Source organism: Conger conger, chromosome 19 (genome assembly GCF_963514075.1).
Source record: "Conger conger chromosome 19, fConCon1.1, whole genome shotgun sequence".
Lineage (NCBI taxonomy): Eukaryota > Metazoa > Chordata > Actinopteri > Anguilliformes > Congridae > Conger > Conger conger.
The window spans coordinates 21,077,437-21,098,194 of NC_083778.1; the positions used below are offsets into that span (position 1 = coordinate 21,077,437).

Consider the following 20,758-nt stretch of genomic DNA (forward strand, 5'->3'; position numbering starts at 1 on the left):
GTCAGCTGAGTAACCATAATGTAATTTAATTGGTTCCAATGCGGCAGACAAGCTCAGTAGTAAAGTGTAGAATGGTATTTGACTCCACATCCACTACCCCTTTTTATATCTACCTTTTATTTATTGAAACTGTATCTTGATTTTAAATGACTCAGTTTTGAATGCACTGCCAATATTTATCACAACTGAACTATTTATTATGCTTCTTGTGCAGAATCTGTCTGTCTGTCTGTATTGTGTTATGCCTATTGTTGTGTGGTATGTGTGTGGTCCTGCTGCAAACAAATTGCCCATTTGGGACAAAGAATAAACTGAACTGAACTGAACATCAGTTTGGTATTCGGCGCGGGTCTGCTGTGGGGCAGTTGTCCGGTCTGCTGTGGGGCAGTTGTCCGGTCTGCTGTGGGGCAGTCGTCCGGCTGGCTGCAGCACTGTCTCTCCCCTCCTCTAACAGCGGGGGGTGCTGTGTGTCTCCTGCAGCTGTACGGGAAGCGGGCGGTGTGGGAGGACCCCTCTCGCTGGGTGCGGGACAGCTACCCCTGGAGCTGCGGCGGGACGCAGGACGGCCAGGCCCTGCTCCAGCTCCGCCCGGAGGACGTGGGGTACGATGCCTGCAGCGCGGCCCCCGAGGGGGGCCCCTCGCCGGGGCCCCTGCCCCACGCCCAAGGGGACCCGCTGGTGAGACCCACACCCACACCCTCACCCCGCCCGGCCCTGTGGGGCTTCACCACAGCCCTGACCCAGCACACCGCATTCTCACCCAGCTGAGGGTCTGCTGTGTGCAGTCAGGGCTGGAGTGAAAACCTGCAGGAACAGGGTTAGAGCCCTGCTCTCGATGATTTAGGACATTTTCAGGCAAAAAGCCAAAAGTAGTGTTTGAGCAACCTCCACAGACCTGTGTTTTTCAATGATCCATGTTTTCAAAAGAGAGAATTCATTTTCGCACAGTTTACTGTCAAATGTTTAGTGGGACTAGGATGCGCTTGACAGCTTTGAACAGTGGCTGTCTAAAAATGCACTTGTTAAAATGTTTATGTTGACTTAAAATGTTAAAATGCATTCAGCTTTGTGTCAGAATATAAACAGAATTTAAGCATCCTTCAGAGGATCTAAGACTCGAACAACACCACAGCAGCACAAGGAAACAAAAAATGCATTTTAATCCAAAAGCAGATTTAATAAAAAATCACAGAACTGTGTTTTTAAAACATCAATAGTTTCAAAAGAACAGATTCATTTTCAGTAAAAGCGCAGAATACAGAACGCCATTCAGCTCTCCGTACGACACGTAGCAGCTCCTTATTTGGATGGGGAGACTGGGCGATGTGACCCATAAGGTGATTCTGGAGTATGAAGGAGATGGCAGAGCTGGCAACCCTCACGCCACTGGTGTGAAGTGGCGTTTATGGAAGGTTGCCAGGTTGGGCTCCCTAAGTGAGCCTGTTGCAGAAGAGTTAATCTGCAGGATCTCTGTGAAACACTGTCCCCTGCTGGTCCGCCGGGCCTCTCGATGACCCCGCTGCTGGATTATGGGTGTTGTAGTTTTGAGGCGTGCTCTGTTGTGTGTCATCCCAGACCGTGCTGCATTCTGGGAGTTGTAGTTCTGAGCCGCGCTCTGTCGTGTGTTGTCCCAGAGCGTGCTGTATTCTGGGAGTTGTAGTTCTGAGCCGTGCTCTGTTGTGTGTCGTCCCGGAGCATGCTGCATTCTGGGAGTTGTAGTTCTGAGCCGTGCTGTGTTGTGTGTGTCGTCCCAGATGAACATGCTGATGCGTCTGCAGGAAGCCGCCAACTTCTCCAGCGCCCCGAACTGTGACAGCGACAGCGCCAGTAACCACGACAACCCGCTGGACTCCTCCCTGGAGTCCACACTCTGAGGGGAGGGGGGGCCCATTCCGGAACGTTCTACCTCTCCGCCCGGCGCGCCCGCCGGTCCACACGCTCGACAGGACGCAGAAGCGTACACTTCCTGTTCGGAGGAAGAAGGGTGGTGGGGGGGGAGGGGGGGAAGTTACCTCAGAGCCAAATTGTGGGGGAGTCGATCAGACTCCACAGCGCCCCCTCTGGTCAGGTACCAGAAAGGCAGGTGTGGATAGAAACGTATTGCGATGGTGAAACTGGAACATGAGCGTTTAAGAGGGTGTGTTTTGTACTGCGTGTGCGCGGTGGCGGCAGGCGTTTACAGTGCGTTCAGGCGTGTCCTGAGACACCCAGCTGAGCCTCTCGGTGCTGGTCACGGGACTCACTCAGTCTTGGGTTTACAAAATGGCGGCCGCTCCCCGGTCCGTGCGGCGCAGTGAAACGAGCACAAACGCACACCGTGCCACGACCGAGCCACGGCCGTGCCACACTGGAGAACCGTGCCAATCGTACACCTTTCCTGCTCTTGCTGGTCACTCCGCTCTCCTCTGAAACAGTGTTCCTGCCGTCTGTGTTCTCCCACCCCTGCCCTGACCGACAGACTCACAGCATCATGCCAACACCGCTGCTACACGCCATAACGCTCAGTCCATCCCTCGCTGTCGTGACGCCTGTCTGATCGCCAGGGGAACCACGTTTAACAATGGTGCTTTTCTCTGCCTTAAATTTGCAAACTAATTTCTATGAACCAAATCGGTATCAGTGGAGCAAACCGTGGATTCATCTGGCCATCGCTTAAGGAAATAACAAGCAACTAACTGTGGGAGTGTGTGTGTGTGTGTGTGTGTTTGGTCTGTGCGTATGCCTGTGCGTGCATTTTTGGTATGTGTGTGTATGTTTTTGGTCTGTGTGTGTGTGTGCGCACACGCATGCATGCTTGTGCGTGTGCCTGTGAGTGTCTCCACGCATGTGTATGTGTGTGCGTGTGTGTTTGGTCTGTGCGTGTGTGTGTGTGTTTGGTCTGTGCGTGTGCGTGTGTGTGTGTTTTTGGTCTGTGTGTGTATGTTTTTGGTCTGTGTGTGTGTGTGCGCACACGCATGCATGCTTGTGCGTGTGCCTGAGTGTGTCTCCACGCATGTGTATGTGTGTGCGTGTGTGTGTTTTTGGTCTGTGTGTATGTGTGTGTGTGCGCATGCATGCATGCTTGTGCGTGTGCCTGAGTGTGTCTCCACGCATGTGTGTGAGTGCACTTGCACACACACATGTGTGCCTGTGTTTGTGTGTGCATCTTTTAAGAACTTTTTTTAAAGATTAAGCTACAGAGTAGCAGCTGGGATGCACTATACTTGCTGTGTGATGTGTACAGTCGGAGGCAAACATCCCTCCTACAGTCTGTCAGCCTGTAGTCACCTATCTAAAGTCCTTTATTTTTGTCTAATATATCTGTAACAGAGGGAGATGATTGCTGTAAAAGAGTATTTGTAGGGGAGGGTTTTGTTTTCACCCAGTTGACCTGGGATCACTTGAAGCACAGAGCACAGTTCTTCAGTGTGACGGACACAGAGAGCATGTTGTTTTTATTCTTCTACGTGTCCGGGGGAAAAAACAAAGTTTACTTTTCGAAGCCGGAATGAGGCTGCCTTGAAGACCTGAGAGGACAGGACGGCTGTTGCTGAGTGTATTATGATATTTTTCTTTAATGAACAAAAAAACTAAAATGCTGGTTGGGTTTTGCACAGTTCTTTGGGGATCGGGGTGAATTGTACATACGAAGTCTTGCACAGTGAATCAAAGATGCATTCTTCCCTCTCGATGTTATCGTTATGCTGAAATTGCTGAGAATTCCTTTACTTTCCGAACAAAACACGTTAAGGAACACATACGAGCGAGCTGTTTGGGATCGGCGCAGTTGTCCGTGCTTTGTACAGATATGGTGTTGCTCCTGGACAGGCAAAACCGCCCGTGTGTGTACAACGCATGTACAACGCATGTACAACTGCCACGGTCATGCAAGTCAGCTCACCTGCTGTAGAGAGGAGCTAAGCTTGGGGTCGATAGATGTTTCGTATTATTATTCTTTTATCATTATTATTATTATTATTATTATTATTATTATTATTGAATCAAACATACATGCACATACAAAAAAAAAGGCTAGCCAGGTTTTGGTTTTTTTTCCGTACTATTTTCAGTGGAATGTATCTAATCTCTACTTGGTGAAAGCGTTAAAACATTGGACCAGTTGAGTTTCCCTGCCTGCGCATCAAAAGCAGCTACAGAATGATCTGTTGGGGATAATCAGTATTCACTTTTTTTGCCATAATATTTCTAACGGTGAACTTTTTTTAATCAGCACGGCAGTATTGAGGCACGGCCGACCGATACTGGATCACAGAAAGTAGGATTTCGTTACGCACAAACCCAACTGGTGCTGTCAGTCAGCTCAGCCAATCACAGACCATTACAGATTATGAAAAAAAACAAAAAAAAAAACAAGGAGCTGTCAGTGGTGTTAGAACCTCAGGATAATCCTGCTTTCTGTGCTCGACTCGTTCGCCTTTGCTCAGCGCGCGCAAGTCATTTACCCTCTGAGATGAGTTCGGGCTCTTTGGACAGACCTGCTGGTCTTCAGATCGGGATCGGTGCCGGTGGTCCTGGATCTGTAAACGATCCCGCAGTCCGAGTGCAGCTTGAGACTAACATCCCACGGAACCTGCCGTTGTAATGGGGCCGCCTCCCTCCACCAAACGTGTTCCAGCTGATCGACACCGTTCCGAACGGAACCAGTGTGGGGAATCATGGGTAATTCAAAGTTTCGTATTTCCAGCGTCCTGCAGTGACGTCTCACTGAGCACATACTTTACTACTTTGTGGGAAAAAAACGACTTTTTCTTTTCTTCTCTTTGTTGGTGAAACATTTGTCTTTGAATGTTTTATATTTTGTACATTTTTATGTAACATATCATGTAAATAGACAGAGACCGTGATTTAAATCATCTGAAGAATTTTGTAGTCTTTGTAAAGCCCCAATAAATAGTATTTGGTGTCGCCGGAGCGAAATGGTGAAAACAGTGTCTGTGTCTTTTTTTTTTAAATCTTAAAATGTGTATTTACATTTCATCACACATCACCTCCCGCTTCATTTTGCAGGTTTGAGTAAAATGCCTGTGGTTTCTTTTTCTCAGCACACACGAATAGGATCACATCGTTTTAATGACAAATGTATTCTGAGGCCAGCATTTCAACATTCGCACTAAAACTTAAAACCCAGGGACAGCCCATAAAAAACAAATATTTTATTGTCAGTTGAGTACAGTTTACAGTATACTGCTGTGCACAGCACATACGTACAAAAATAAAAGGAAACTTGTTTTTTCATTTTATATCGGTCGTGTTAACATGGTTATCGTTGTGATCGGCGTCGGCACCCTCAGACACGCGGGAGGGGAGACGCCCGTTTCTCTGTGCATGTGCGGTCATCCTGACACGGGGAGCTGGGAGGGGCAGTGAGCCAGGAGGAGGGCAGTGAGCCAGGAGGAGGGGCAGTGAGCCAGGAGGAGGGGCAGGGAGCCAGGAGGAGGGCAGGGAGCCAGGAGGAGGGGCCGTGGAGGGAGAGCGATGCCCGGAGCTGAGGACGGGGGTCGGCAACCCTGCTCCTGGGGGGCCACAGGGTGTGCTGGGACCCCAGCCCTGCTCCTGGAGGGCCACAGGGTGTGCTGGGGACCCCAGCCCTGCTCCTGGAGGGCCACAGGGTGTGCTGGGGTCCCCAGCCCTGCTCCTGGAGGGCCACAGGGTGTGCTGGGGACCCAGCCCTGCTCCTGGAGGGCCACAGGGTGTGCTGGGGACCCAGCCCTGCTCCTGGAGGGCACAGGGTGTGCTGGGGACCCCAGCCCTGCTCCTGGAGGGCCACAGGGTGGTGCTGGCTTTGTTTTCACCTTAATACCAGCAACCAGTTCCAATCCAAGAAACCAGTTTCGGCGAGTTAACTGTGTAATTAACTGCTTTACTCGATCAATTAAGTGCTGAGTAACAACGAAAGCAGCACACCCTGCGGCTCTCCTGGACCAGGGTTGCCGACCCTGGCTTAGGACAACAGAACACACACACACTCACTCACACATAAAGGACACATGGATATATACACACACACACACACACACACACACACACACACACACACTCGCACATAAAGACACATGGATATATACACACACACACACACACACAGGCATAGGGATATGTAGCAATGAACAAATGAATGCATACAATGGGAGACATGTGCCCTCCTTGACCCCCCCTCCCTGGATCCATCCACACACCCTGCCTCTACATACCACACACTTTCTTATACCACACACTCCCCCCCCACCCCCTCTTTCTGCTGAAACGTGCAGATCACGTGGGTACGTCTACAACTACCGCGTCTGGCCCGGCCCGGTCGAAACAGAGACACCGGGTTCTGACTGACGCGCGGACCGGACCGGACCGGAGCCTCACAGCCTCCCGGTACCGCTCTGTCTGATTCTGATTCTCCGTTTTGTGTTTCTAAAGGAAGATGAGGGCAGGTGTCCAACGTCTGGGCCTGGTGAGGTGCTGCAGAATTGTTTCTGCGACCGTCACCTTCTCCTGGCAGAACTAAAACGTTCTCAATGTGAGAAAAAAAAATCAGGACTCTTATAGGGTGCCCTGGCCATACCAAGATCACCAAATAAAAATGCTACAAATTTATGGGAGAAAATGAACTACATGCTAGGGTGGGTTTTTACCTCTGAACTATGACATTTTTTGCCAGATTTCCTAATCCCGTCGATGCTCGTTAGTCTCAGTTGTTCCATATTGCTACGTGTCCTTATCTTTTAAAACACGCTCGTAGTAATCTGGGCAGCTCCCTTCTGAAGTCAAAGTGCTTCCTAAATGGATGTAATGGGGTTTTATAGCCACAAGAGGGTGCTAAGAGACTTCTCCATCCATGAGAAGTGGAGCCACAGCTAAGTCTGTTTGTCTACGGTGGAACTGCTGCCTCTGGACCGTGTCTGCGGTGGGGACACTCGAGCTGTGGCTCCCGTGTCGTCGTCAAAAATTCCCCAAAAGATCTGCTCCATCACAGGAGCCCTAGTGCGGCTCTAACCCAGCTTGTCTCTGGAGCAGCCGGTTCAGCAGAACCCCAGAACCGGGTCAGAACAGTCTCGCGGTATTTTGGGCGGGATCAGAACGGGGACAGTGGCCTGTGACTAGCCGGGTGAGGAGCATCGCCCGGTTCGTCAGAGACAGAGCCAGCATTAACGCTGGATTCAGAGCCCCGTGTCTGTCAGTAACAGACAGAGCCAGCATTAACGCTGGATTCAGAGCCCCGTGTCTGTCAGTAACAGACAGAACCAGCATTAACGCTGGATTCAGAGCCCCGTGTCTGTCAGTAACAGACAGAGCCAGCATTAACGCTGGATTCAGAGCCCCGTGTCTGTCAGTAACAGACAGAACCAGCATTAACGCTGGATTCAGAGCCCCGTGTCTGTCAGTAACAGATAGAACCAGCATTAACGCTGGATTCAGAGCCCCGTGTCTGTCAGTAACAGACAGAGCCAGCATTAACGCTGGATTCAGAGCCCCGTGTCTGTCAGTAACAGACAGAACCAGCATTAACGCTGATTCAGAGCCCCGTGTCTGTCAGTAACAGACAGAACCAGCATTAACGCTGGATTCAGCCCCGTGTCTGTCAGTAACAGACAGAACCAGCATGAACGCTGGATTCAGAGCCCCGTTGTCTCTCAGTTTAACGCCCTGCCTTTCTCCAGCCGCAGTAAAGGAGTTGCTAAATTAGGCCGAGGCGTTTAAAGAGCTGTACAGAGCTGGGGGAGAGCTGGGGGCGGCTGCAGATGAGAGGCAGGACGGACAGACGGACAGGTTTACGCAGCGGGGTGGACACGGCCATGACCCGGCTGTAAATCTCATCCCCGAAACGAGGGAGAGAGGGAGGGAGGGGGAGGGAGAGGGAGAGAGGGGAGGGAGGAGGGAGAGGGAGAGAGGGAGGGAGGGAGGGAGAGGGAGAGAGGGAGGGAGGGAGGGAGAGGAGAGGGGGAGGGAGGGAGAGGGAGAGGGAGAGGGGAGGGAGGGAGGGAGAGGGAGAGGGAGAGGGGGAGGGGGAGGGGGAGGGGGGAGGGAGAGGGAGAGGGAGAGGGAGAGGGGAGAGGGAGAGGGAGAGGGAGAGGGAGAGGGAGAGGGAGAGGGAGGGAGAGAGAGAGGGGGAGGGAGGGAGAGGGAGAGAGGGAGAGGGAGGGAGAGGGAAGAGGAAGAGAGGGGGAGGGAGGAAGAGGAGGGAGAGAGGCCAGGAGGCTCTGAGGAGAGAAGAAGAGAGAGAGAGAGAGGGAGAGGGAGAGAGAGGGAGAGAGAGGGAGAGGGAGGGAGAGGGAGAGAGAGGGAGAGGGAGGGAGAGAGAGAGGGAGGGAGAGAGAGAGAGGGAGGGAGAGGGAGAGGGAGAGAGAGGGAGAGGGAGAGGGAGAGAGAGGGAGAGGGAGAGGGAGAGGGAGGGAGAGAGGGAATCTTAAGGCCTTCCGGCGTCGCTGCCTGGCGGTTTTACAGAGACAGCTGACCTGGCGGGACCTGTAGAGCTGCACAAACAGCAGGGCCCTGTGAGGAGCTCTGACCGGGCTCCAGCAGATTAAAATAGGCCCGCTCCTTTTCTGTCGCACCGAGGGGACATTTCACTGGGGGGGGGGGTTCTGTGTGCACGCAGGGATACTCAATCTCACCCAGACAGGGTGCAGGATTGTGCAGTCACACACCTGACTCTACTGAGCACGGTCCTCAGCAAAGACTCTGTGGTTGATTAGTCGAGTCAGGCGTGTCGCTGCTGGGTTGGAACAGAAGCCTGCTCCCACACCGGCCCTCTCTGGGTGAGATTGAGCATCCCTGGAATAGAGCACTGAGCCTTATATTCAACCCTTCACCCTGACTCTCCTTTCGTCTCTCTCTCCCTCCCTCTCTATCTCATTCCCTCTCTCTCCTTCTTCCTTTATGTTTTGGCCTGGCATCCTGTCATGGCTCCTCTGCTCAGCCACTTGTGGCTGTGTTCAAAATCACATACTTGGCATCCTGCTCGTACTACATTTCAATGAAAATCAGCCTGAAATGTAGTGCAAGCGGTGCTTTAGTGCTTTAGTGCTCGTATGCGGTTTGGAGCGCAGCCTGTCACTCTTGTTCTCAGACCTGCTGCTGCAGGACAGCCTCAGGGTCCTTCGGGCAGGTGATGGACACCTGTGGGAAGGGTCCTTCAGACAGGCGATGGACACCTATGGGAAGGGTCCTTCAGACAGGCGATGGACACCTATGGGAAGGGTCCTTCAGACAGGCGATGGACACCTATGGGAAGAGTCCTTCGGGCAGGTGATGGACACCTATGGGAAGGGTCCTTCGGGCAGGTGATGGACACCTGTGGGAAGGGTCCGTCAGGCAGGTGATGGACACCTATGGGAAGGGTCCTTCAGGCAGGTGATGGACACCTGTGGGAAGAGTCCTTCAGGCAGGCGATGGACACCTGTGGGAAGGGTGCTTCAGACAGGCGATGGACACCTGTGGGAAGGGTCCTTCAGGCAGGTGATGGACACCTCTTAGAATTCCAGTAGCACTAAACCAAATCCATTTCGCAAAGCCCTAAACTGTAACCACTGAACCAAACCCTATTAGCATTGTTATCACTGTATAGTTAATAGTTGTAGTTTTACTTTAATTTGACCTTAATTTAATTCTGACAGCTTTTGACAGGAAAGAGGAACAACTCCGGAGACAGTCAGGGCAGGAGGGCTGTTCTGGGAGTTTGGAAGCTTAAAAGCACCATCTTATGGCTGGTAGGGGGTGGGGACGGGTGGGGGGGGTGGGGTGCATCTAAAGTGCTTCAGTGTCATTGCTACAGCTGAGGGGGGGTGGGGGGCTGGGGGGGGGGGGGCAGAGAGAAGGTGTGGAGAGACCAGCCAAGCTCTGGGGTGGGGGGGTTTGTGAGGTAATAATCATCCGTTTGACTGACAGTTCAGCTAACGAGTCAAAAGTCACTCCAACGCGTCAGGGCCAAGTCTCACCCAATCAGCACCACCCGTGGGAAGGGAGGGGGCGGGGCCCAGGTTAAAGAGCAGCAGCACAGGTCTAACAAGAGGCGCGCCTACCCAAATATACACATAAAGACACGGATAAATATCGCTCTATAGAGTTTGTGCAGTCAGTTTGCATTAACATATATATATATAAACACATATATATATATATTACCTGGGAGAATGTCCGTATGTGCAAATGAGTGATTTATTGCGTGTGTGGCTCAGAGCCGCGGCAGGAAGTGTGTGACCGTCATGGCGGTGGTGGCCCTGTTCCCGCGCTTGGGCCGGCCGTGCTTGCTCAGGGCCAGGTAGAAGCCGCTGTAGGAGGAAGACTCGTAGGCGTTGTAGTTGTTTGGCAGCAGGGTCTCCTTGAACTTGCACTCGTCCCGGAAGACCGCCTGAAACGGCCGGAGGAGAGGGACACGCGCAGCGTGAGGAACAGCAGGGCCCAGGGCAGCCGAGGTACAGCGCTGCGTTACGGGACATGCATGCTTACACACACACACACACACGCACACACACACGCGCACACACACACAGCCTCATAATCTACTGTCTTTCCCCCCCCCCCCCCCCCCCCCAAGTTCTATTTCCTAACTTCTGGCAAAGCGTAAGAATCTTCAAGCATTTTTTTTGTTGGGACTGCCAGTGTTCATTCCATTCCTTAAAAAATATTTTCAAACATTTGCCAACAAAAACAAAAAGGAACACATAGTGGAATTCCCTCTTAACGCTGACCAATCATCTGTAGCCCTCTGAAAAGCAGGCTTTTTTGGAATTTGTATTTTTTATTTTTTCAGTCCGTGTTCTAGAACTCCATTGCTTCCAATTGCCAGTCGTGATTGTGACATCAGCGTGAGAACGTTCCGTTTCCTTTAAGAACATTTTAAATCACGGGTTTGTCATTTTACGTCTTAAAGGGGTTAATTATTGTTTGTTTCTCACAAGTATTTGTGTGGGTTGTTCAGCACAGTGCTGCCACGCCCTGTAACCTGGGCAACGTGCCCAGGAGTGACCTTCACTCTCTTTGGCTCGTCTCCATAGGAACCCTTTTTAGCTCTTTATCCTACGGAGACCAGGCAGAAAGAAAGTATCTTAACTCAGTATCTCTTGAGAGAAGGTAGCTAGGTCCCAGATAATGCTGTGCGGATGTCTAGATTTCTGATGGCCATTTAGTGTGCACATCACATTGACAGGGTTTTGAACAGCGAGTCATTGTAAAGTAGGCTGGAGGGATGCACATGAACTGGTCCCCCAGAGAGAAGGTATTGTCCCCCTTCCTGATTTCCTCTATTATTGAATGGTTTCTGATCTTTAAACTAAATGTAATATGAGAGAAAATGAACCGGAGTAAAAACATTTTTTGAATCAAACACCCACGTCACCCCTCTGAAAAAGTCATTGCCCCCTTACATGTAATCATTGGTTTCACCGCTGTTAGCAGCAGTAATTGCAGCCTCACTTCTGATAATTTGAGAGCAGACTTTGAATCCATTCTACTGCTTTAATAAAGACAAATTGTTCCAGTTCAGTTCTTTTTGGGTTTCTGCCACAGCATCTCTGTTCCAGTCAAGTTCGGACTTTGACTAGACCAATCCAAATGTAAATTTTTAGTATTTTCAGTCAATTTGATTTGGGCTTGCTTTTGTGCTTTTGGATTATCCTTGTGTTGCATAACCGAGTTCTGCTTCAGCCCCTGTACAGATGAGCAGACATTTTTCTGGTACAGAGGAGAATTCATGTGTCATTCAATAATGACAAGTTGGCAGGAAAAGCATCCGCACATCATCACACTAACATCACCATGTGTGACTCCTGGTGTGATGTTCTGACTGTGAAGCGCTGTACCGGCTTCACGCCAGAGACAATGGGACCCGTACCCATGGGGGCGACATGGCTCAGGCAGTAAGAGCAGTCGTCTGGCAGTCGGAGGGTTGCCGGTTCGATCCCCCGCCCGGGCTGTGTCGAAGTGTCCCTGAGCAAGACACCTAACCCCCAAATTCTCCTGACGAGCTGGTCGGTGCCTTGCATGGCAGCCAATCGCCGTCGTTGTGTGAGTGCGTGTTTGAATGGGTGAATGGAGAAGCATCAATTGTACAGTGCTTTGGATAAAGGCGCTATATGAATGCCAACCATTTACCATTCACCGTATCGTTCAAAAAGTTCCACTTGTGACCCATCTGTCCAAAGAACATTATTTAAAAAGGCTTGGGGAAATGATCCAGGGAATTTTTGGGCGCTCGGGAGATGTTTGATGTTTCTCCTGATTAGCAGTGGCTTCCCTTCTCATGAATGTTTACTCAGGTTCCCATTTTCTCATTGCACATTTTGTCTAAAGATCTGAAACCATTCTGCGTGGGGAAAAAAAATAAAATAAATACCGGAGGAAATCAGGAAGGGCGCGCACACCGCGTCCAACGGGGAACTGGCAGACCTTATCGTGCCACTCTAAACGCCGTCGTGCTGGAGCCAAGCTGAAAGGTTCGGTCTGGTGGCACCAGAATAGGCAGTGGTGTGCTGCCAGTAAACGGTTTTGGCCAGACATTTGGACGAAATCCAGCATGTGTGGGTATCTCGGATGCAGAGTGCAGAACACTCAACAGTGGAAGTACGATCGCTGACGGCACAATCTGTCAAGGGCATCGAGCTCCCCGCTTTCGGTTTGTCGCATTAAACAAAATCGCAAGAGGAAATTCTACTGTGTCACAGAAATATGCCGCGGAGCATGCGATCCTGTTGTGAAAATGTCAAAATGGAGCGTTCGAACTAATGTCTCTTCAAACGAAGCGCAACCTACGTGTGTACGCGTGTGCACGCTACGGCTTCAGGCGTGACCTGCTTAAAACCTGTCGTTTAATCCACGTTTAATGTTTAATGTTTAATCCACGTTTAATGACATGCTGTTCTTATCGGGCGTCTGACATCCTCAGCACCGCGGCACAATCAGGACGGCCTCCGAGGCAGCTCGCGCAACTCTCACGCGTTTCTGTTTCTATGAGTGTCTCCAAATGAAAGCCTTTCGAGTTAATTCACTGTGATTAACACACTTCGCGCAACAATTACGATGGGCGCGGCAACGGTTTTTTAGCAGTGCAGTGGTTTAATTTTGACACACGAATTACATTCTCTGACAATTTACTAGCAGGTTTTCTTTTTTTTTCTTTCCTGATTTGGCGATCTGTCGCGGGCCAGAACAGGCGCATGTCATTTTCAGATCATAAACTGCAGTTGCGCAGTGGTTGGGTATACGGCTGCGCGAGCGTCAGGTTGACGATTTCGTGTGGCAATAGTTCAGAAAGTGTTTCTGAAACATGTTAATTCTTTAAACTGCCTCCACGTATCTGGCTATGGAGTTATCTCAAGTGTCTTGTAATGTGTGTCACAATAGACTATATTTACGGGACTACAGTTGCCACTTATTAGCCGACATTGTCTCTTATATACTTATGCGTTTCGATTTTTAGTGAGTAGCCCGCAATTAATTAGCTTTAATTTCGGTGATAGTGAGGCAGACACGTGTACAGCCGGGTTACCCTTATTCAGCTAACAACGTCAAATCAATTATCAATAAAAACAAATTATCTGGATTGAATTGCGCGAGGACACTTTAAAAGGCCTGTATTACATTACAGTCATTTGGCCGACATTTCCCATAAAATGCTGAGGAATTAATAGGATATAGCAGTCAATATTTAGACTAATGTACAAAGGAATCTAATCTATTTATCTATTTTATACGTCAACGGCAAATTAGGCTACGCCACGATAGATAAAATAAAAAACTTGCAATTGGGCCACACTCAAAAAAGACACAGTGATTGTTCTGTTACCACCATTGCCATGAATACTATACAGTATTTGATTAATAATGTATGTGTATTAATTATTTATCGCCAATGGTTTTCCTATGCATGTCAAGCGTGGACACTGCATTATCTGCCTGATACATGAAACCAGAAATTAGACGACACAAGCCAGAACACGGTATGAAATGGTAATTATAGTAATAATAATAACCGACCTAAACGTCGGAAGGGCATCGCGTTATTCACTCTGCACGTTTCCATGCACTTCAAAAACACAGAGCCGAACGGGTGCATTCCAAACAAAGGCACAAAAAGCTTGATTAATCATTAGACGGCGTTACAGCTCGTTCCTCTAAAACCGCATAACATTGAGAAAGAAGAGTAACTGCACACCTACCGTTCCGTACAACCGTCCTCTGCTATTCATTGCGACAAACAGGCCACTTTTCACCCCAAACAAGCTAACCACTCCCCGCTCTACCGTGGAGATTTCTATTAGACCTAGTTAGATAAAACAGCAGTTACACACTGGACAGAATCAACGAATCCGGCACAACACAGCGACAACTCTGGGGAAACAATAGCATGCACTATACATGAGAGGGTGTAGCCTAACCTTGCAGATTCGCACTAAGAATATATGTTCTTTGTTCAGAATAGGTTTCACGCTCGGTGAATATTGCTCTCTTTATTCCCTGGAATTTCTCATAAATGCTGTTTCTGACGTGTATGACTGGCCATTTCTGGGCCGCAGGACGAGCCGGTGTAAAAATAAGTTGGCGTCTAAATCCGGCCAAGCATTCACGTCATGTTTGAGCCTGGGAAGAAATTTAGCACTGATGGATACGGGGTGTTTTTAATAGATTTGTCTTTGCTTTAGGAGACATCCGATGCTGCCTATGCGGCCGATTAAATGTCATGCAAAATAATCAGGATAGAGCTACGGATGCGACCGGAGTCGCAATTACTCGCTGTAGCGCTGATAATATTTGCCGTCTGTTGGCGTTATTACATTTCTGGCAGAAACTCACTGTACTGGTTTTCCATGTGCGCGCCGCTTATCCTGCCGTCCGCGAGGATCTGAAGGTGAAACCCGATGCCCACGTTACAGTAAAGCTTCCGCACTCTCTTGATGCCCAACAAATACTCAGTCTCCCAGTTCAGGTCCGATTTCTCCCCGGGGGCCCTCAGAAGGGACCGGGAGAGCATGGTCTCCCACCGTTTCTCCAGCGAAGGTGCATTAGTCCTGCTCGGAATCGGATATGATGACACAATTCCGACCAGGAACCCCAGGAGAACAATCGCGGGCAGCGTCCAGTGCGCGCTGGCCTCGCTGGACATACCGACGAGGAGCCTTTGCGCAATGGTCATCCGGTTTACCTTCGGGGCACGTGGTCAAAATTAACGGCCCTAAAAATACCCCTCTTCTTGTTTTTCTTCCTTCAGCATGGTGGCAGAGGCGTATTTTTGGAAGGCAGATCAGGGTTTCGGGCATGGAACGGCGGCCCGAGCGCGGCGGAGAAAAGGACGGAGAGAGGGCGGTAGAGCTTGAGGCGGTGGTAGCGGTGATTACCATCTTTCGCAGCTCCGCGCCTCTGGAAAGGGCAACGCTGGTCGTGGGGAGCACCACTCACCAAAAACCGATTTCACCTTGCCAGGCAGGCGCGTCTGCACGTGACATCACTCTTGACTTCGCCGCCCGTTTTTTGCCCCGTTCGAAAAGTAGGGAGACGCCGCAGGAGGGAGGAAGGAAAAAAAAGTTGCACGCCTGCGGGAGAGGAAGAAGCGCTGAAACTGCAATGCCAACTCTGCCGGGGGGTTCAGTCGACTGCCGTCAGTCCAAGCGAGAGGGAGAGAGTGAGAGACTCATTGCAGAGAGGGAGAGAGAGAGAGAGAGAGGGGGGGGGGAGGGAGAGAGTTAGAGAGAGGGGGAGGGAGAGAGAGAGGGAAAGAGGTGGGGAGGGAGAGAGAGGGGGAGAGGGAGGGAGAGTTAGAGAGAGGGGGAGGGGGGGAGGGAGGGAGGGAGGGAGGGAGAGAGACAGAGGGAGGGAGAGAGAGAGAGGGAGGGAGGGAGATAGAGAGGGGGAGGGAGGGAGATAGAGAGGGGGAGGGAGGGAGAGAGGGAGGGAGGGAGAGAGAGAGAGAGGGAGGGAGAGAGAGAGGGAGGGAGAGAGAGAGAGAGACACTTCTCATTGGGCGGTGTTGAGCGATCATAAGGTGTGATGGGCACTTGGCAGAGGCCAAATTGGGCTGGTGGTCATGTGTCTCACGGCTTGCTGCTTCCTTATTTAGAAGGACCCTGTAAAAACAGTCCGGCGATCACCGGAGAGCAATGGCAATACTCTGTGCTGCTTGTGTTTATATATACACCTTATTTATTTACTTACTTTCCATCAAGTGCAAGTTATTTTTCAATGTCAGAAAATATTGTATAGGTAACATACAGTATATTCAACACACTGCACACAAACCCATAGCTACAACATGCCTGCAATATAATACTGTACAATATGTACAATAAGAAACCCTTCAGCATAAAGCGTGTCTAGCCTTTGCCAGTGCAGATCCATTCTTTTCGGGAGACTTTCGAAGATATCAAACAGGGATATTTTTCCATGCTTTCCTGTACACGCCTCCAAAGTGTAGTGTTGTATCTCCTGCTTAATCCCAAACGCATTCGGTGATGCTGGGGTCCCAGAAGCCGTTCTGTCGTTCTGGGATTACTCTCAGCGCTTGGTCGTCTTCGCGGTGTGCTTGGACTCAGTGTCTCACCTCAATCTAAACTCAGAAATATCTCCGTTTGCTATTTGAGGTGCACAAGGCAGAGACATCGGCAAGGCAGCTCAGGTGTGTTTGGGCAGTTGTTTTTCTGAATGATTTGAAGGAAAAGGGGTTCTAAACATAACCGATGACACTTTTGGTTTCAGCGTTTGTTGGGAGGACAGGACACAGCCGTGACCGGTTTGTTGAGGGGAAGGATAAGAGACGTACAGTGGTCATAGTGCACACAGAAGGATAAGAGACGTACAGTGGTCATAGTGCCCACAGAAGGATAAGAGACGTACAGTGGTCATAGTGCACACAGAAGGATAAGAGACGTACAGTGGTCATAGTGTCCACAGAAGGATAAGAGACGTACAGTGGTCATAGTGCACACAGAAGGATAAGAGACGTACAGTGGTCATAGTGCACACAGAAGGATAAGAGACGTACAGTGGTCATAGTGCACACAGAAGGATAAGAGACGTACAGTGGTCATAGTGCACACAGAAGGGTAAGAGACGGTGGTCATAGTGCACACAGAAGGATAAGAGACGTACAGTGGTCATAGTGCACACAGAAGGATAAGAGACGTACAGTGGTCATAGTGCACACAGAAGGATAAGAGACGTACAGTGGTCATAGTGCACACAGAAGGATAAGAGATGTACAGTGGTCATAGTGCACACAGAAGGGTAAGAGACAGTGGTCATAGTGCACACAGAAGGATAAGAGACGTACAGTGGTCATAGTGCACACAGAAGGATAAGAGACGTACAGTGGTCATAGTGCACACAGAAGGATAAGAGACGTACAGTGGTCATAGTGCACACAGAAGGATAAGACACAGTGGTCATAGTGCACACAGAAGGATAAGAGACGTACAGTGGTCATAGTGCACACAGAAGGATAAGCGACGTACAGTGGTCATAGTGCACACAGAAGGATAAGAGACGTACAGTGGTCATAGTGCACACAGAAGGATAAGAGACGTACAGTGGTCATAGTGCACACAGAAGGATAAGAGACGTACAGTGGTCATAGTGCACACAGAAGGATAAGAGACATGCAGTGGTCATAGTGCACACAGAAGGAGCAGAGGGCCGTGGTAGATCTGATACTGTATGTAGTGGTGGAGGTTTTTCTGTAATTTTCTGGTTAATAAGTTTCCTGCGTCCACAGCACAACATAATGAAGTTAAACTTGTGATTTTAGCATCGTTTGTGTTGAAAGGAAAAGTCCAGTATTTGCCTCGGAGCCCTCTGCCCAGGTGCTATGACTGTGGTGCTGTTACTCAGCAGTTTTCTTCCACCTAGTGGTGAGACTAGGCTGTCAGTACAGTGGACTGGGCAAGCGACTGACAGTGCGGCCTGTTCATATGTCAGTATATTTTTATAGTCAATGCGGGTGGACGACCACAGGAAAACAAACAACAAACAAACATTACTGTCACTCTCCTCTGTTCATACACTCACGTCAGCGATTAAACGATTATCACGATTCATCACATCTGGAACAGTGGTCAAAGATGATTTTTTTATTTTTTTTAATTATATTTTTTAATATGTGCCTTTCATTCGGGTAAATGGAATGAGTCAATCTGAATGGAGAGAATGGGTGCAGGAAATAGTGATGTAATACAACCGCACACAAACGCAAGATGCCAGGCGCATACGTACACACGAGGGCTGATTTATATTTATAGGCCCTGACGTTCCCCGGGCCAGTGGCCCGGCCGTGGCTGCTGAAGGCAGGGGGATCCCAGACCTGCTGCCCCTAAGCAGCTGGAGGTAGCCATGGCACGACCACAACGCTCACTCTATAAATAAATGTTCTTCCAGCATCCAGTCTGTTTAACTTTGGACAATGAAGTGCAAGGCATTTTACAGTAGGTTACTGGAGAGACCTGCTGGAGGAGTGTCATTTTGACCGTGTGATTACAGGAGCTTGGCAGGTTGTTAAGGCCACATCCTGGGCCTTCCAGCTCCGTTTGCAAACCGTGGTGTTCATTACTCCATGAACTTCCGCCTCTGGATGGCACCAAACAGCGTGACTGATCTCAGGCATCATCTACAGATCAGAGGAAAACCCCGTTCAGGACCAGGAACTGCAGTGTGCCAGAGCTGAGGGGAACACATTTATAACAGTAATAATGATAATAATAAAACATATTTCAACTACAGCGTCAGACACATTTGTGCTCTGTACCTGTCGGTCCAGTCTGCTCTCCAGGGTGTTGGACACCTTAATTCTGCCATCAGCATTATACATCTGAATGCCCCCAGAGCTGAGAATCACACACACGCATATGCGCGGACACACACACACACACACACACACACACATACACACACACACGTACACACACATAGACATGTACACACACACACACACACACACACGCGTACACACATAGACCTGTACACACACACACACACACACACACACACGCGTACACACATAGACACGTACACACACACACACACACAGGCACGTACACACACACACACGTACACACACGTACACACACATACGCGTACACACATAGACATGTACACACACACACGCGTACACACATAGACACGTACACACACACACACAGGCAAGCACACACCCACTGATAAAATGATTTATTTTTAGTTTTATAGGAGAGACCGCTCTGTGTATTGAAACAGAGTTTGGCCAGCTCCGTTTCAACTTTCTACCAAGCGTTCTGGGTTACTTCCTCAAACAGCTGTTTTTAACCTCCTCTGCAGTAAAGAAGCTCACTGTGTTCAGCTCATTGTAAAGACATTCTGTTGGTATGATCTAACTCATTACCTTGGCATCAATTTCTGCTGCTTTCTCACTGGCGGCCTGCTTAAAGGAGGCCATCATGTGCTTAATCTCTGAAGAGGAGAGAGAGAGAGAGAAGGAGAGGGAGAGAGAGAAAGATGATAAGCAGAGTTTAAATTACGGCTGTGATCTGAACTGTTTTGGACTCTTAAAAGCTGAGAGATGAGAGTCGGACAGATTGCAACTGTCTGCTCCTGTCAGTCAGGTCCCAACTCCAACACAATAACGGGACAAAGATAGAAATGCAAGCAGTCGTTAATTTTACGAGAAGGACGCCTTATCGCAAGGGTAGCGATGGCAACTGCAGCGTGCAGCCTATCTAAAGAAGATGCAGTGGAGAATCGTTTCGTTTGAGATAATTATATCGCACGGCTATCTACATGCCAGAGTTATCCTGAACATATGTTAGCTTTTCACAGTCGTAAAAAGCAGCGGATGAATTAGCAATGTGCAGTCGGCGTACGTTCTACGTTGCGAGCTGAACGAAACGAGACCTACTGATTAGCCAGAAACTGAAAACATCAATATGATGCTAAGTACCTGTTCATGTGCATCCGCTTCGCTGAGAGCCATGGTGGAGTTGTCGACCAGAGTTTTACACCAGTGTTGCTAACGTCCGATATTAACCCGGGAACCAGGTTCCGTTGAATGAAAGGATGAATCAGGAAACAACTAAACGCGGATTGGTCTGGTAATTTTATTTATCCAGATGCTATAAACTAGGACAGCTATATTTAGATTTTGCAGTCATCGCTCAACTGTCAATGACAGCAAGATCATCTGACAAATAGGTTATTGTTGTCACGTGACGGGGGACTTCCGGTTGAGCCGCGTTCAATTCGCCTTCGAACTCGTAACCAATCAGATCTCAAGGCGCATTTGTGAGAGGAAAGACTTTTTTTATTTGCAATTCTGTTCACAAATATGACGTGAACTGATGTTTTGGCAGCTGTGTAGCAAAGCAAAGCGTTTCCAGAGTTGTGTCCCGGTTTAAGCTTGTTTATTGTTTAATTGGAATCACAATCTATCCCTTCCAGTCCGGACAATATCAAATGACGTCAGGGTGGAAGCGGCGCAGGTGCACGGGAGTGTTCCCGCGTGCATCAATCATACCTTTACAGGTGAATAGTCTGCTCTTGCACTTACAGCATTCTCCCAGTGGCTGTATGTGCACACACATCACATCACTGACTAAACTACACGCTGTGAAGTGGGAGTGTTTACCAGCAGTCAGAGGCTCGGTAATTAGCGTCTTATTTGAACACGAATGTAAAGTAATGTTTATCCAGGCAAGTTTCCAGGGTTCATTTTGCAATGATGTCTTGCATGTTAAACGTGAACAGAAGCAAGGATTTTTTTTAATGTGTGTGCTGGAGAACATTTCTCAAAATTAAGAGTATTTTGGGTACACATTTT

The 20,758-nt window shown here is 49.3% G+C and overlaps 2 protein-coding genes and 1 long non-coding RNA gene across 3 annotated transcripts in view; 1 reads left to right on the forward strand and 2 right to left on the reverse strand.

Moving 5' to 3' along the window:
- Window positions 1–2,076, forward strand: part of LOC133118852 (neuron navigator 3-like) — a 114,763-nt gene extending 112,687 nt beyond the window's left edge. The window contains exons 39-40 of the mRNA XM_061229108.1: window positions 481–678; window positions 1,755–2,076. Coding sequence (XP_061085092.1) covers window positions 481–678; window positions 1,755–1,874 — 318 coding nt within the window. The 3' untranslated portion in view covers window positions 1,875–2,076. The remainder of the gene's footprint in view (window positions 1–480; window positions 679–1,754) is intronic.
- Window positions 2,077–8,321: 6,245 nt separating this feature from the next.
- LOC133119105 (fibroblast growth factor 4B-like) lies at window positions 8,322–15,584 on the reverse strand. The gene is made up of 3 exons (XM_061229522.1): window positions 14,779–15,584; window positions 14,145–14,248; window positions 8,322–10,339 (listed from the first exon to the last, which is right to left on the reverse strand). The coding sequence occupies exons 1-3, from the start codon at window positions 15,116–15,118 to the stop codon at window positions 10,163–10,165; spliced, it is 621 nt and encodes a 206-aa protein (XP_061085506.1). The 5' UTR covers window positions 15,119–15,584; the 3' UTR covers window positions 8,322–10,162.
- Window positions 15,585–18,039: 2,455 nt separating this feature from the next.
- Window positions 18,040–20,158, reverse strand: LOC133119067 (uncharacterized). The gene is made up of 3 exons (XR_009706482.1): window positions 19,883–20,158; window positions 19,328–19,395; window positions 18,040–18,577 (listed from the first exon to the last, which is right to left on the reverse strand). It is a non-coding gene; the product is annotated as an uncharacterized LOC133119067 (long non-coding RNA).
- Window positions 20,159–20,758: the final 600 nt, after the last annotated feature.